Raw genomic sequence first — 13,974 nt, forward strand, 5'->3', positions numbered from 1 at the left:
CAAAAGAGCCCGATAGTGCCCCAGTGCTCACGCAGGGTACCCGGGCGCTCTTTCTCTCAGTTCTGAGGGATGTGTCTCTTGCTGGAGTGACTGACACCAGTGACTTTCCCTCACCTTCTGGGTGAGAACTTATCTCTTCCCTACAAAGGGATGTGGCTTTACACTCTGGGGCCCTTGGGGAAACTGTGGGCCTGTCGATGTGTCCGTATCTTAGGTCACACCACAGAATTCATACACCGTCATCACAAACAGTATCAGGGACACGATTCTTTCGTGGTACTGTTATCTGACTATGAACTTGTGAGCGCAGGTTATCTGCCTTTCCTAGGAAAGGATGGGTTATATACATTGGTTTGCCCACCTTTTAAAATAAACCTGGTTTCTTCTTTTAAGTTGTCTAACAGACAGTGGGATTTGTATCCTAAACCTCAAAGCAACTCCTGTCTCTTTCCTTGAGTCTTCACTGGAAAATAACGAGCTTCTTAACCCAAGCTACCCACCAGTCAGCCTTATTCCTCGTCTGCTTGTTTTTCGTCTGTGTGTGTAAATACATATTCTTGTTACTTTCCTTTTAGAAATGATACAAGATCTTTGGGGTCCCAAACTGTTTTCTCAACATTGGGGTGTTGGATTATACACTGAGTATATTGGGAATGAATTATGAGGTTTAATTCTATATTATAACTTTTGATGATTTTGATACCAGTTCCAGTGCATGAAGGGTTAGAAAATTTAGATTTTAGTCCTAGTTTGATATTTTTTATTAAGTCTGTGAATTTGGGCACTTATCTTTCTCATACCATCATTTCCTCATATGCTACTGGGGTTGTAGTATTTGTTATGTTGACTTCATGTGGCTGTTGATTGTGATTATGTAAGATTACGTATATATGAAAGTATTGAACACATGTAAGACAGCATTAGAAGATCTGAGGATAAATTCTTTGTTTCACCTCTTTGTAGAAAGATGACCTGGAAGGAGGAGAACTAACATGTAATTGTTTATTTGGGGCCAGGCATCACTTTTGAAAATGAACACCTTACAATTTCAGTATAGTGGTTACTGCTGGAAAGAAGAGAGGAAAATGGTACCAAATAAATCTATAATATTTTATTCTTGGTAGAAAAAAATCTGAAGGAAGAATGACAAAATGTTAGAAATCAGTAGATCTAAATAATGGGCACATGGGTGTTGCTACATTATTCTCTGAAAAGTAAAGAAATATTTCATAACATTTAAAAAATAAAATGTTGTCACTTGACAAGATAAAACAAGTGATTCAGTTTGTATGCTTTTGTATCCTGGAGTATCATCTAAACATTAATATCTGATGTCAGTTTTATGAGTATGAAAGCGGGCTTTAGGTATTTAAATAGTTGATGGTTTTATGGGTGTTTTTCTTTTGCAATTAAATTTTATGATGTTTTTTATTTCCACAGGTTTATAAAGTTCTGGTTTCAGTTGGCAGGAGTGAGTGGTTCGTCTTCAGGAGATATGCAGAATTTGATAAGCTTTACAACACTGTAAGTAACATTCAGACTACCAGATTTTATTTAAAGAATACCTGAGAAAAACACAACAATAAGGGAGATTTATTTGAATGATTTAAATTAATACTCAGATGTATCAGACAAGCATAAAAGAGTAAGAGATTTTTCAAAAGAATCTTAACTTTGGAATTCTTTAAAAAGTGGGGCAAGAGTATTTCCAAATAAACCTTTGAAGATATGAAAACTGGATATACAGCTTAAAAGAGTTTACTGTCATAGAATATTATAAATCCTTTCTACCTTCCTCTCTAATGATTGTTAATAATCATGTTATTTATGGTTAAATTGCCCCAACTCTTAGCTTTGGGTCTGAAAGTCATTTCATGAGCCCATCTGCCTTCTATGGTTTCATTCCTTGGAGATAAGTCTTAGGTTTCAGATTTTAAATATCTAACACAACTGAACTACTGAGTTAGTAGTTACAGAATCCCAGTTTACTAAAACAGCTCTTGGTTCTAAGCATTGCTTCAGTTAAGAAGAAAAGGAAATGTGCCCCAAATCCCAGATTTAAATTCCTTCTGATACCTTCTAATTAAATAGGGGTCTCCTGGTGTCATTGTTTAATGAGCAGTAGATTATTAGACATCTCCTAGAAAAATTCCATTTTATATTTAACAAGATAATTTTGTCCATTTTCTTAACCTAGCCTCTTGATTTTAGATATAGTGATAGCTAGATTTGTAAATCTATGGGTTGTGGGTTATCATTTCTAGGAGTTTTTAAATATGAAGGAAGTTAAACATACCTCAAAAGGTGAATTGCTTCTGACATGGGCTAGAATGAATCAAACAATGTCTAGCTGTACAACTTACCATGTTTTGTGAAGTCATGAAAGGTACACTTCTGTTTCAGCTCTTTTGTTTCAATTGTTGATTTTTCTCTTTTTTTTAATTTTTAATTTTGAAATACTTTCAAACTTACAGGACAGTTGCAAAAATAACAAAACCTAAACAGGAACTCCAACATACCTCCCAATCAGATACCCGGATACACCAACTCTTAACATTTTGCCGTATTTTCCATTTCATTCTATCTGTCCACCTGTTTATCCATCTATCTAGCCATCATCTTTACATAGCATTTCACTGCATATTTATCCCAAATAGTATTCAAATTATTTGCTAATTGGAATTTAGCTTTTTAAGTAATATTGGAATTTTTTTAATGATATTTGTTTTTCCTATATAAAATTCATACCTATTCTAGAAAATATGTAAAATACAGGAAGTGTAACTAGGTTAAATTTAAAACTCACTTATAATGTTACTACCCAGAGATCATAACTGATAATGTTTTACTGTTTTCTTCTGTTCTTTAATTTTTCTTTAATGCATATGCAACTGGAATTACTGTATGTATAGTTTAAGTACTGCATAATCAAAGGATACAGTCTTGTTTTTTTAATAATTCAATTTTATTGAGATATATTCACATACCATACACTCATACAAAGCGTACAATCAGTTGTTCACAGTACCACCGTATAGTTGTGCGTCCATCACCAAAATTAATTTTTGAACATTTTCATTACCATACACACAAAAGTAATAAGGATAAAAATTAAAGTGAAAAAGAACAATTAAAGTAAAAAAGATCACTGGGTGCTTTTTTTTTTTTTTGCCCATGTTTTTCTACTCATCCATCCATACACTGGCAAGGGGGAGTGTGATCCACATGGCTTTCCCAATCCCATTGTCCCCCCTCATAACTTCATTTTTATACAATTGTTTTCAAGATTCAAGGTTTCTGGGTTGTAGTTTGATAGTTTCAGGTATTTACTGCTAGCTATTCCAATTCATTAGAACCTAAAACGAGTTATCTATATTATGCATATGAGTGCCCACCAGAGTCACCTCTCGGCTCCTTTTAGAATCTCTCAGCCACTGAAACTTATTTCATTTCATTTCACACCCCCCTTTTTGGTCGAGAAGATGTTCTCCATCCCATGATGCCAGGTCCAGATTCCTCCCCGGAAGTCATATTCCACATTGCCAGGGAGATTTACACCCCTGGGTATCAGATCCCATGTGGTGGTGGTGGTGGTGGGGGCAGTGATTTCATCTGCCAAGTTGGGTTAGATACAGTCTTGTTTTGACTGTAATTGAGGTCACACTTTTGAACTAAAATGCTAGCTAGTAAGAGTTTGTGCATAGACTATCTTCTCTAATGTTTTAGTGCTTTTAAAGAAGCTTTATAAACTTCTTAGAGAGATAAGATCAAATTCTGTCCACAGAACTATTAATAACTAAAAATTTGAGGCTTCTTTATTTTGCCTAAAAGATTATATTGGCCAGATTATGTTCTAAACATGTTTCCTTTTGTGCAACTGTTCTTAAGAGGGAGGAGTACAGTCATCTGAGAAATCAGCAGTGTGGAGATTTGTGCCAGAGAAAGCTTAAGATCTTCATGAGGTCTCATTGTTCAAGTAGCAGGTGATTAGTTAGATGAGGTGTTAATATTTGGGTACCTTTGAAGCATAAAGGAAAAGTAGGAAAGCTTGCTTTAGGCAATCCCTTCCTTCCCTCAGCCCTGTCATTTTCTCTTCCATCAAACATCCCTTCTTTAGCTTTTTGCAGAAAATTTTCTGTAACATGTAGTTCAGTTTTTATCATCCTTCTCCCATTCTAGTTAAAGAAACAGTTTCCTGCTATGGCCCTTAAGATTCCTGCCAAGAGAATATTTGGTGATAATTTTGATCCAGGTAAGCAATAACTTCATAGACCAGCTATTAACTGATAGTTGAAGTTTGAAGGAGTAGTTGACATAGTCATTGTATTGTATAGTGGTTCAGGACTTGAAAAAGCTAATTGATCTCATGCTGTATGAAAATTATCTCACAGGAAGGCACTTACTGTGTACCAGGCATTGTTTTAAGCACATTATAAGTTTTGTTTTATTTGATCCTCACAGCAGTCATGTGAGGTGGATATTACTCTTACCACTAATTTATAGGTAAGGAAACTGAAGCAATAATTAGATTAATTAATTTGCCCAGGATCAAATGCAAGTAGTCAGTGGCAGTTTTGGAAGTTAAATTCAAGCAGTCTAGTTTTAAGTAACTTTTTTGATCTTAAAGATAATTTGGGGGTACTGTTATCAACTTTAAGTTAGTCACTTGAAGGACATTCATTCTTACATATAAGAAAATTTCTTAAATATGTACTCTGTACGGAACACCCGGCAGATCTCTGAATGGGATACCAAAAAAATGCCCTGTTGTTCACTCTTGGGGAGTCTGTAATATCTATTGACACAGAGGATCTCGGGAAACGGGAGCTAATATGCCTGAAGTTTCAAGCCTGGAACTTTCCCCTGGAATCTAAAAAATAAATTCAGGCCACAGATGGCTACTTACAGACCAAAAAAACTCTCCTTATCCACCAGAAATTCCATCAGAAGAGCCATCTGTGTAAACCACAGATGCGTGCTGACAAGCTGGAGTGCTCTCCCTTCCCACCGTCTTACCTCCTCGACTAATTTCCTTGTACCTTGTAACCCATTAAATTACATCTCTGCTATTCTTAGCCACCACTCAAGATATAAACTCTCAAATCTCTTTCTTGACTGTGCTTAAACTGATCTAAACTTAAACCATTCTTCTCCCTCTTAAACTTTTTCACTGTGCCCTCTGGAATTCTGCCCACGATTAACAAACTTCTCTTTATCTTCCATCTGTTCCATATTTCTTTAACATTCTTTCTTTAATTAAATCATGACTTTTCTCCTTAGGCTGTTGGAGAAATTTACACTTTATGAACCTCAGAATTGGAAAATGTTCTCACTTCTCATTATATATAGGATTTTCTTCTGTTGGGAGAATTTAGCACACATCATTGCAACTGCTAATTTGACTTGTAGGAAGCTGTAGATTTTATGAAGGTGTGGGCTATGTCTTCTTAATTGATTTATAGGGTCTGGAAAATACTAGGTTCTCAATAAATATCACTGAATCCATTAATAAAGAGAAGCAGAAGATTGAATTGACACAACGAAACCAGATTTATAGATTCTCTAGGCCAATGGCTTTTGCTTTTTATTTTATTTTATTTTATTTGATCAATGGCTTTTGTACTCTTGTTTCATTTTTTAGCAGCAGAGTCCTTTTTTCTCCAGTGGAATCTTACCCAGGACTGTAATATGTAGGACAAATAAAAATGGAGCTGCTTTGTTGGTGCAGCAGTGAAGTATCTCTGTGGACCACAGGTTGAAAAATATCATTGTAGGCAATGATCACAGGCAGTGTGTGGGCCTTGGAGATACTCGAGCTAGGCAGTGATGTGACATGGAACCAACAGTGGATAGTTTACAGTAGACACAGCAGAGAGAGGAGCCTGGAGGGACTGGAAGGATGGCTGAGGGAATCTTCCAGGAGTCTTGGAATTAGGTCACAACAGCCTGGGCTAGGGTGAAATGGGGCTAAAAGAAAATTAGCCACACACAAAAACTTTTAATAGAAAATCTCTAAGAAATCTTGGCAATTCCTTAGGTAAAGGAGATTCATAGAGAAAAGAATCAGAGATGACAGAAGTGTCAAGCCTAGGAGACTGAGAGGATTGTTAATTTGAAGCGGCAGAAAGACCTCTAAGAGGAACCACACTACATCGTAGTGATAATATGAACCTGTAACCAAATTGGAGGGCTGTAGATTAAACCCCTGAGACAGCCATTTCATCAAGGGTAGGAGGCAAAGAGGTGAAAGACATGCGACATTGCTTCTTCACTGTTAAAGGAAAAAAAATCCCAGACTAGATACCCTGTGGTACTTTTTATGTTTTATGGATTATTTGACACTAAAATTAGATTTTTATTGAAGAACAGTTTGAATATCTATCCTGAGCATATTGTATATGACTTGGCAATGATGAAATAGATTCTGTGTCACAGAGGTCTTATAAAGCCCTGCATTTAGGTCAAACTTAAGTCATACTCAAAAACCCAAAGATTGATAATGTGCTTGTTTGGTGAGGCTTTGGGAAAGAGACATTCTACTTTGGTGGTGGGAAGGCAAAGTGGTACAATCCATACAGAGGGAAATTCGGTAAAATTAAGCAGGCCTATGTATTCATTTTCACTTTGACGAAGCAATCACACTTCTAGGAATTTATCCCAAAGATATACTTCATGAGAGATGATGTACATATGAGGCTATTTATTGTGGCACTTTTTAATAGCAAAAACTGGAGACAAATATCTTCCCTCACTGGAATACAGTACAACTATAAAAAGGAATGAGAAAGCTCTTTTTGTATTGCTATGGAGTGATCTCCAGAAGATACTGTGAAGGGGATAAAAACAAGGGCCCAATGAGTGTGTATTTTGTGTAGGAAAGGGTGTTGGGATTCAAAAGGAAATAATGGAAGGATAAAGAAAAAACTATTAAAGTTGTCAACTTTAAGGAGGAGGGAATGGGGATGGATGCCAGGTGTCCCTGAATGAATCTCATTTACGTCTTTGACTTTGTAACCAGGTTCTTTCACTGCAGCAGACTGTTTTTCTACTCCTGTCACTACTTAACAATAGTATCAATAGTGATGGTGATAACTGCTAGTATTTGAGTTAATAACTGAAAAGTACTGTCATTTACCCCTATTTTCAGAGATGAGGAAAGCCAAGGCTCAGCAATGTTAGGCCACTCTCCCAAGCAACAGCTAATATGTGGCAGAATTAGACTCACCCAGGTTTGTTTGTCTCTGAAGCTCATTGTCCTATCCCTGTACTCCATTGACTGCTTTATGCATGGTGCCTTTAAAAACAAAATTCACAGTCTTTTGCCTGCAGTTTACTTTTAAATTACTTCTTTTGAACACATTACAAAAATCTTATCTTTTTTCCTTATCTAAAAAGCATGGGCTCAAACTAAATGATTTCTGTGTTCCCTGCAGGTTCGGAATATCTTTTGATTATGAATATAACCAGGTTGTTCTGGTCATCAGTAGCAGCACCAGGACTAAAACCCAACACCTCTGCAAGTCAGATTTCAATGATTTTTTTTCCCTGCCCCTTGTTCTTGAAATGACAGGAAATCTGCATAGTTCGCTTTGATACTTATTCTGGAGACTAAAACTTTCATTTTGTTTTCTAAGCATTAAGTTCTCTGAATTTTCTATTTGAAATTTCTTTTTAATTACAACAGATGGATTCACGTAAGTTTTTGGAGAAAATTAAAAAATGTCTATCTTCAGTTATAATTCTCAAAGACAGTATATCAGCCTTACAAAAATTTTTGGAAGAAGTTCAGTACTGAAACAAGGAGCCCAGTAGTAGTCAGAATTTAGGGCCAATTTTCTAATGGGCAAGTACACATTTCAGTCTTACCTGGAATTTTTTCAGATATTTGCTTGCTTCATGTTTCTCTAAAACTTAAGCTCAAAATTGGCGGTAAATTCTGACTACTACTGGGCTCCTCGTTCCAGTGCTGAACTTTTTCCTTCTCTTTTTATATAGGGCTTTACATAGGGCTTTCAAAATTGTTTAAAATAAAGTCAAAAATAAATGGGAAGTCTAGTAGCACTTAGTACAGCATGGGCTATAGCTCATTAAAGAAAGGAAATTCCTCTCTTTTCACAGCTGGTCTCCCAAAAGCAAAATGTCCCTTCAGGAAATATCCACAAGACAGTTTAAAGTTGTTTCCATATAATCATTGCATTTTCTTTAACTACTCCAAATGTATTCAGTCATCTTTGTCCTTCCTTGTATCTGTGTCACCGCAGATGTATAGGTAAGATATTTTACTAAATCTAGTTCCAAGAAATAACTGTCTTTCAAGTATAGTTTTTAATTTAACCCTCACATATGCTTTACTATCTAGTGACATGAAAAATGTCTTTGGATGAGTTTTACAAGATACTTTTCTGAAATTCTTCAAGAAATTCACAACTGAATAAGAAAAAAGCACCAAGTGCACCTGGATCCAAGAGACCAGTTCTAATTTATATCTGTTCTTTAATTCTATACCTTACATTTAGGAATGGAAATAAACCTACACAGTTGGAAATAACCCACAGTTTTGGTGACAAATGCTATGTATCAAAACCTTTACTAAATAGAAGTCAATTTTCTAAACCAAAACTCATTAATAATGGATATTGTTCATAAGTTTTTATCCAGATATTTCACTGTTAGGAGACACTTCCTCAATTCTCCTTGTATCTTTAACTTTAGAGTATTGTTTCCTAAGAATTAGGAAAATCTGATAATAATAATGTAAACAAAAATAATAGCTAATAATTGTACCCTTACCATGTGCCAGACATTCTATTATGCACATACATGCATCATCTCATTTAGCTCATTAACAGTGTAATAAATACTGTTATTATTCCCTTTTTGCAAGTATGGGTGTAAGTCTTGGAAAGGTTCAAGATACTTAGTAGAGGCAAACTATTTGAATAAAGTTTTCTGGCTCCAAGAAACCTTTGTGCTTAACATTTATTGCTGAACTGCTATTGCATGAGCCCCAGTTATCAACAATCAAAACACTTTGAAAATGCTGGCAATTATTTATTAGGAAATTATACCAGTGCATTTTTCAAAGGTTTTTTAATAGCAAAGCTAAAACCAGACTTTTGGTAATCCTCAGTTAACCAGTTAATCACCATTCCCTATTTGCAAAGGGTTTCTGTTAATTCTTGTTTTCTTCTTTTATTAGTATGATTTTTCAGTCATCAGTGGCATAGTGTTAATTTTTGTTCATTGCCTGGTAGTAAGTACATGAGGGATTAGAAAAGTAAAGTGCCTTTCCAAATTTTGTAGTAAGTCTATTTAGAATTTAAAATATACAGTTTTGTGGAATTTTCTTTGGGGAGCTCTATCTGCTTTGTTTTAATCGTTTAATCATTTTATTAATAAATTAAAGATGTATATTTCTCAGTATTTATTCTTCCTTGTATACCAAGAAACATGAATTAAGAAATAGCATCTTAATCAGAATTCCCTATCTAGTGTGTCTGTTCTTCTATAATTGCACTGAAGATAGTTTCATACTCTGGCATAAATATATCTGACATGTTTATGTCTCTCTTAACAGATTTTATTAAACAAAGAAGAGCAGGACTGAATGAATTCATTCAGAACTTAGTTAGATATCCAGAGCTTTATAACCAGTAAGTAATTTTCATTGTGTTCTAAAGAGGCATTGAAACCAAACTTAAGAACATTGAAAGAGCCACTGATAAAGATTTTATACATTCTGTGGAATGCTCTGTGATATATATGTTTATAAAACCTTCCTTAAATATTTTTCCCCCTCATATTCTTAATCTCCTTTTCTCTCCATCAACTTAAAGTTCTAGTTACCTTCTTTCTTTCTTTTATACTTGCATTGGTTTTGTAGATTGAACTTGAAAGCAATTTGCATATTACAGTAAAACATTTTGCAAATTATTTAATGTTACATGTACCCATGTATATTAGGATTCTATAGGGAAACAGAACCAACAAGAGATATCTGTAATTATTATGAGATTTTATAAAAATTGTCTCACGTTATTGGGGATGCACAAGTCCAAATTCCATAGAGCAGGCTTTAAGCTGGTAATTCTGATGAAGGTTTTACATATGTGTTGAATATATTATTTTGGGTATATGAAGAATCATACTCTAAGAAGAAATAAAGAGGATAAAGTAAAATTAGAGTAAAATACTTGTGAGTGTTTCAGAGCTCACCCATCTATTTGTAAATGTAAAGATTTCCTTTTGGACAGAACTCTTTTCGTTATTACAACATTGAAGGATATATTTGAGCAATTGTTCTAAAAGCAACAATTACTATTTGTATAATTCTTTACACTTTACAGAGGGCTTCTGTCATTTTGAACAGGTCCTCTGACTTGTCTTTGTAATGTACTAACTCTGAGCCTTAGATTTTTTTTTTTTAACTGTAAAATGAGTTCATTGTTTTTTTACCTTGCAGTGGGTAAAAATTAAACAAAGTAAAATACAAAGATGCCTACAGTTCTTGGAGGTTTCAGGTGCCCAGCACATTGGCTGACTCTGAATGCTGTCATTCAGGCTACAGCGGTGGTAAATACTAGAACTGAACCTCTTTGGACCAAGGTCTCATGCCCAGAGCTATGGATTGTACGTGTGTGTGCGTGTGTGTGTGTGTATTTAACCTTAGTAGATAATGCCAAATAGTTTTCCAAAGGTAATTGTACCAGTTTACCCTTCTTCCTACCATCAGTTTGTGAGTTCACATTGCTCCTCATCTTCACCAACACTTAGTATTGTTAGTATTTTCAATTTTAGCCAGTCTGGTGAGTGGGTAGTAGTATTTTATTGCTTTTATTTGCATTTCACTAATTACTAATAAAGTTGAATGCTTTTTCTTTACAATACTGTTTTTCACTTATCAAACTCAGAAATGGTAATATAAACTCTTTAATGCTAATCAAGGCTTGGGAGAGTCTTTGGGATGTACATATACTGCTAGGAACGTATAAATTGAGCTGGTAATCAGCTCAACAAAATGTATTTAAAATTTTAAGGGTGCATACTTCCACCCAAACAGTTTTACTTTTAAAATCTGTCCCAAAATCATAAATGCAGTTCTAATGTTATGCACAAAGGTAGCCAATTCCAGCATTATTTATAGTAGTGAAAGTTGTATAGTAAAGTTAGAAGCAATCTATATATCCTAAAGTGGAGCAATTGTTGAGTAACTTTTAGTACCTCCATATTATACAACATCATACATTTGTCAAAAGTGATTTTTTGCAGTTTTTAACAAAATGGGGAAATGCTTATGACAATTTTTTTAAGTGAAAAATGGTACCATAAAATATTTTAAATGTAGCATGATCTTAACAGTGCAGAGAAAAGACGATTAAAATATACCAGTTGTTAATAGTGGTTGCCTCTGTATGGTAAGATTAAAGATCCTCCATTGCCCACTTTTTAAAATTGCTTTTATTGAGATAAAATTCACATAACATAAAATTCACCATTTTAAATATTTTAAAGTATACAATTCAGTGATTTTAGTGTTTTCAAATGCTGTGCAGCCATCATCACTGTCATTCCATAATACTTCTTCACCCCAAAAGGAAACCCTGTACCTCCCCTTCCCTGGCAACCACCGATCTACTTTCTGTCTGTATGGATTTGCCTACTCTGGGCATTTCTTATAAATAGAAACTTATGTGGCCTTTGTTCATTTAGCATAATGTTTTTGAGGTTCATCCATATTATAGCATGTATCAATACATCATTCCTCTTTATGCAGAGTAAAATTCCATTTTATGGATATATATCACATTTTGTTGATAGACATTTGTTTCCACTTCTTGGCTGTTACAAATAATGCTGCTATGAATATTCCTGATGAGTTTTTTGTGGACATATATTTTTCAGTTCTGTCTAATATATACCTATGAATAGAATTGCTGGTTCATGTGGTAATTCCATGTTTAACTTTTTGAGGAACTAACAAACTGTTGTCCACAGCAGCTACACCATTTTACATTCTTATCAACCTGTCCCCTTTTTAAAAATACTTTTTAATGTTTCTGAATTTCAGACAGTGAATGCTTATTATTCATATTTATTGTTACATACGGTATGGGAGGGGGTACCCCAGGTGTAGAGATTTAATCATCCTTCAGGTTCATAATTAGTCTGTGGAAGCCCCTTGTTTATTTTTCCATTTTCCCTCTCCTGTTTGACCTTCATATCCATTTCTTAACCCCATACTGTCTATACCTATTTTAATATGTTTGATATATCCTTGGATATGTAGTTATCTTTGGAAAATTTAGAATGGTCCTTTGTTTTCTTGAGTATTTTATACACACACACATAAATGGCACTGTGCTATAAATCTCATTTTGTTGCTTCCCGCCCCCGCCCCCCACCAAAAACTGTTTTCGAGATCTTCCCATGCTACTGCATGTACCTAGTTCATTGTGTCTGATTGTTGACTGGTGTTCTCATTTACTTACTCATTCCCATTGTGATAGATGCCTGTTTTGCTTCCAATCACTGCTCCAGGAAATGCTACAATGAACATCCTTCTACATGTCCTTCACTGGACCTGACCCATGCTTTTTTCTTGGATTTATCTTAGAACTAGACTTCTGTATCCCGGGCATTTGCATACACAATTGCACCAAGTATTGCTAGATTTACTTTCCAGAAAGTTGCCTCATTCTACACTCTCACCAGTTGTACATGAGGATGTCTGTTTCCCATGTCCTCACCAGCTTTTGGTATCATCTATTTTTTTCTCATCTTTCTAATTTTGCCAGTTAATGGGTACAAATTGGTATCTCATTATCATTGTAACTTGTATTTCTCTTATTAGTGAAGTTAGGCATCTTCTTAAATTTGCTTACCATTTGGGTTTCCTCTTCTGTGAACTGCTTGTTCATATTCTTCACCTATTTGTCTGTTGGATTACTTTACTTTTTGTTTTTATTATTAATTTACTCCCTTTATAATGATAAATATTAATGGATTTTGTTTGGGTTTCTTGCTGTAAATGCTAATATAGTTATTTAAATTTTATTTTCAATTTAAAAGCGATAAAAGCTGTAGAAATACTTTCAAAGTCATAACAAAATTAATTTTTGTTTTTAGTCCAGATGTCAGAGCTTTCCTTCAAATGGACAGTCCAAAACATCAGTCAGATCCATCTGAAGATGAGGATGAAAGAAGTACTCAGAAGGTAGTAAAAGGGGTTGTATCTTTTAACAGAAAAAATACCATTCCCCAAAGATGAAATTTAGTGGCAACTTTAGGACATTTAACTTAAAATGAAGTAATTTCATCCATAGTACATTTTCTACTCTACAGAATACACAAAACGAAAATGTACACCATTTCCTGATCACTATTTCCTATAGAATTTATAGAATGTGTATTTTTTGTCAAAAGTAATACATGTTGATTAAATTTTGATAATAGTAAGAATAAAAATATTAACATGTATTACTACCAGCCAGACCTAGTGATTGTTAACATTTTAATGGTTTTCTTTCCAATCTTTTCTTAATATACTAGGATTTTTTAATTACCTAATTTTTATACAATATATACAATTTTATATCTTGCTTTCTTCACTTTACATTTCAGTTTTTTTTTGTCATTTCATCATCATTACCATACTCAAAATTATTGTTTTGAATTTTGGTCAGCAGAGCATTACATTACTCTTCATCTCATTGCCAGGTTTTTATACATAGAGCAATCAATTCTCAGGTGCCAATTGTCATCAGTTAACTTCTATTTTTGTAGGTGTGTACATAATATGTGTTCCTAATAAAGAATAGCGTATTCTTGTTTTTAAAATGGATCATGACACCTTAATAACAAATAAATAATTATAAAAAGCCTGTGCCTTGTGAAGATATTTCAACATTTACCTTAGAAAGTTATGTGGGAAAGGTAAATTATGGTAATTTAACTTGAAGGATTATTATGTAGCAA

At 34.3% G+C, this 13,974-nt stretch overlaps 1 protein-coding gene across 7 annotated transcripts in view; it reads left to right on the plus strand.

The window, feature by feature from the left end:
* Positions 1 to 13,974, plus strand: part of SGK3 (serum/glucocorticoid regulated kinase family member 3) — a 142,984-nt gene that overhangs the window by 101,546 nt on the left and 27,464 nt on the right. For 5 of the 7 annotated variants that reach the window (XM_037803490.1, XM_037803489.1, XM_037803491.1 and 2 more), the window contains 4 exons: positions 1,441 to 1,524; positions 4,180 to 4,252; positions 9,578 to 9,653; positions 13,126 to 13,213. In XM_037803490.1, coding sequence (XP_037659418.1) covers positions 1,441 to 1,524; positions 4,180 to 4,252; positions 9,578 to 9,653; positions 13,126 to 13,213 — 321 coding nt within the window. Of the gene's footprint in view, positions 1 to 1,440; positions 1,525 to 4,179; positions 8,270 to 9,577; positions 9,654 to 13,125; positions 13,214 to 13,974 lie in introns of all 7 variants that reach the window. The other 2 variants (XM_037803493.1, XM_037803494.1) reach the window with 2 other exon arrangements.

This window comes from Choloepus didactylus, chromosome 14, assembly GCF_015220235.1.
Source record: "Choloepus didactylus isolate mChoDid1 chromosome 14, mChoDid1.pri, whole genome shotgun sequence".
NCBI classification, from domain to species: Eukaryota; Metazoa; Chordata; class Mammalia; order Pilosa; family Megalonychidae; genus Choloepus; species Choloepus didactylus.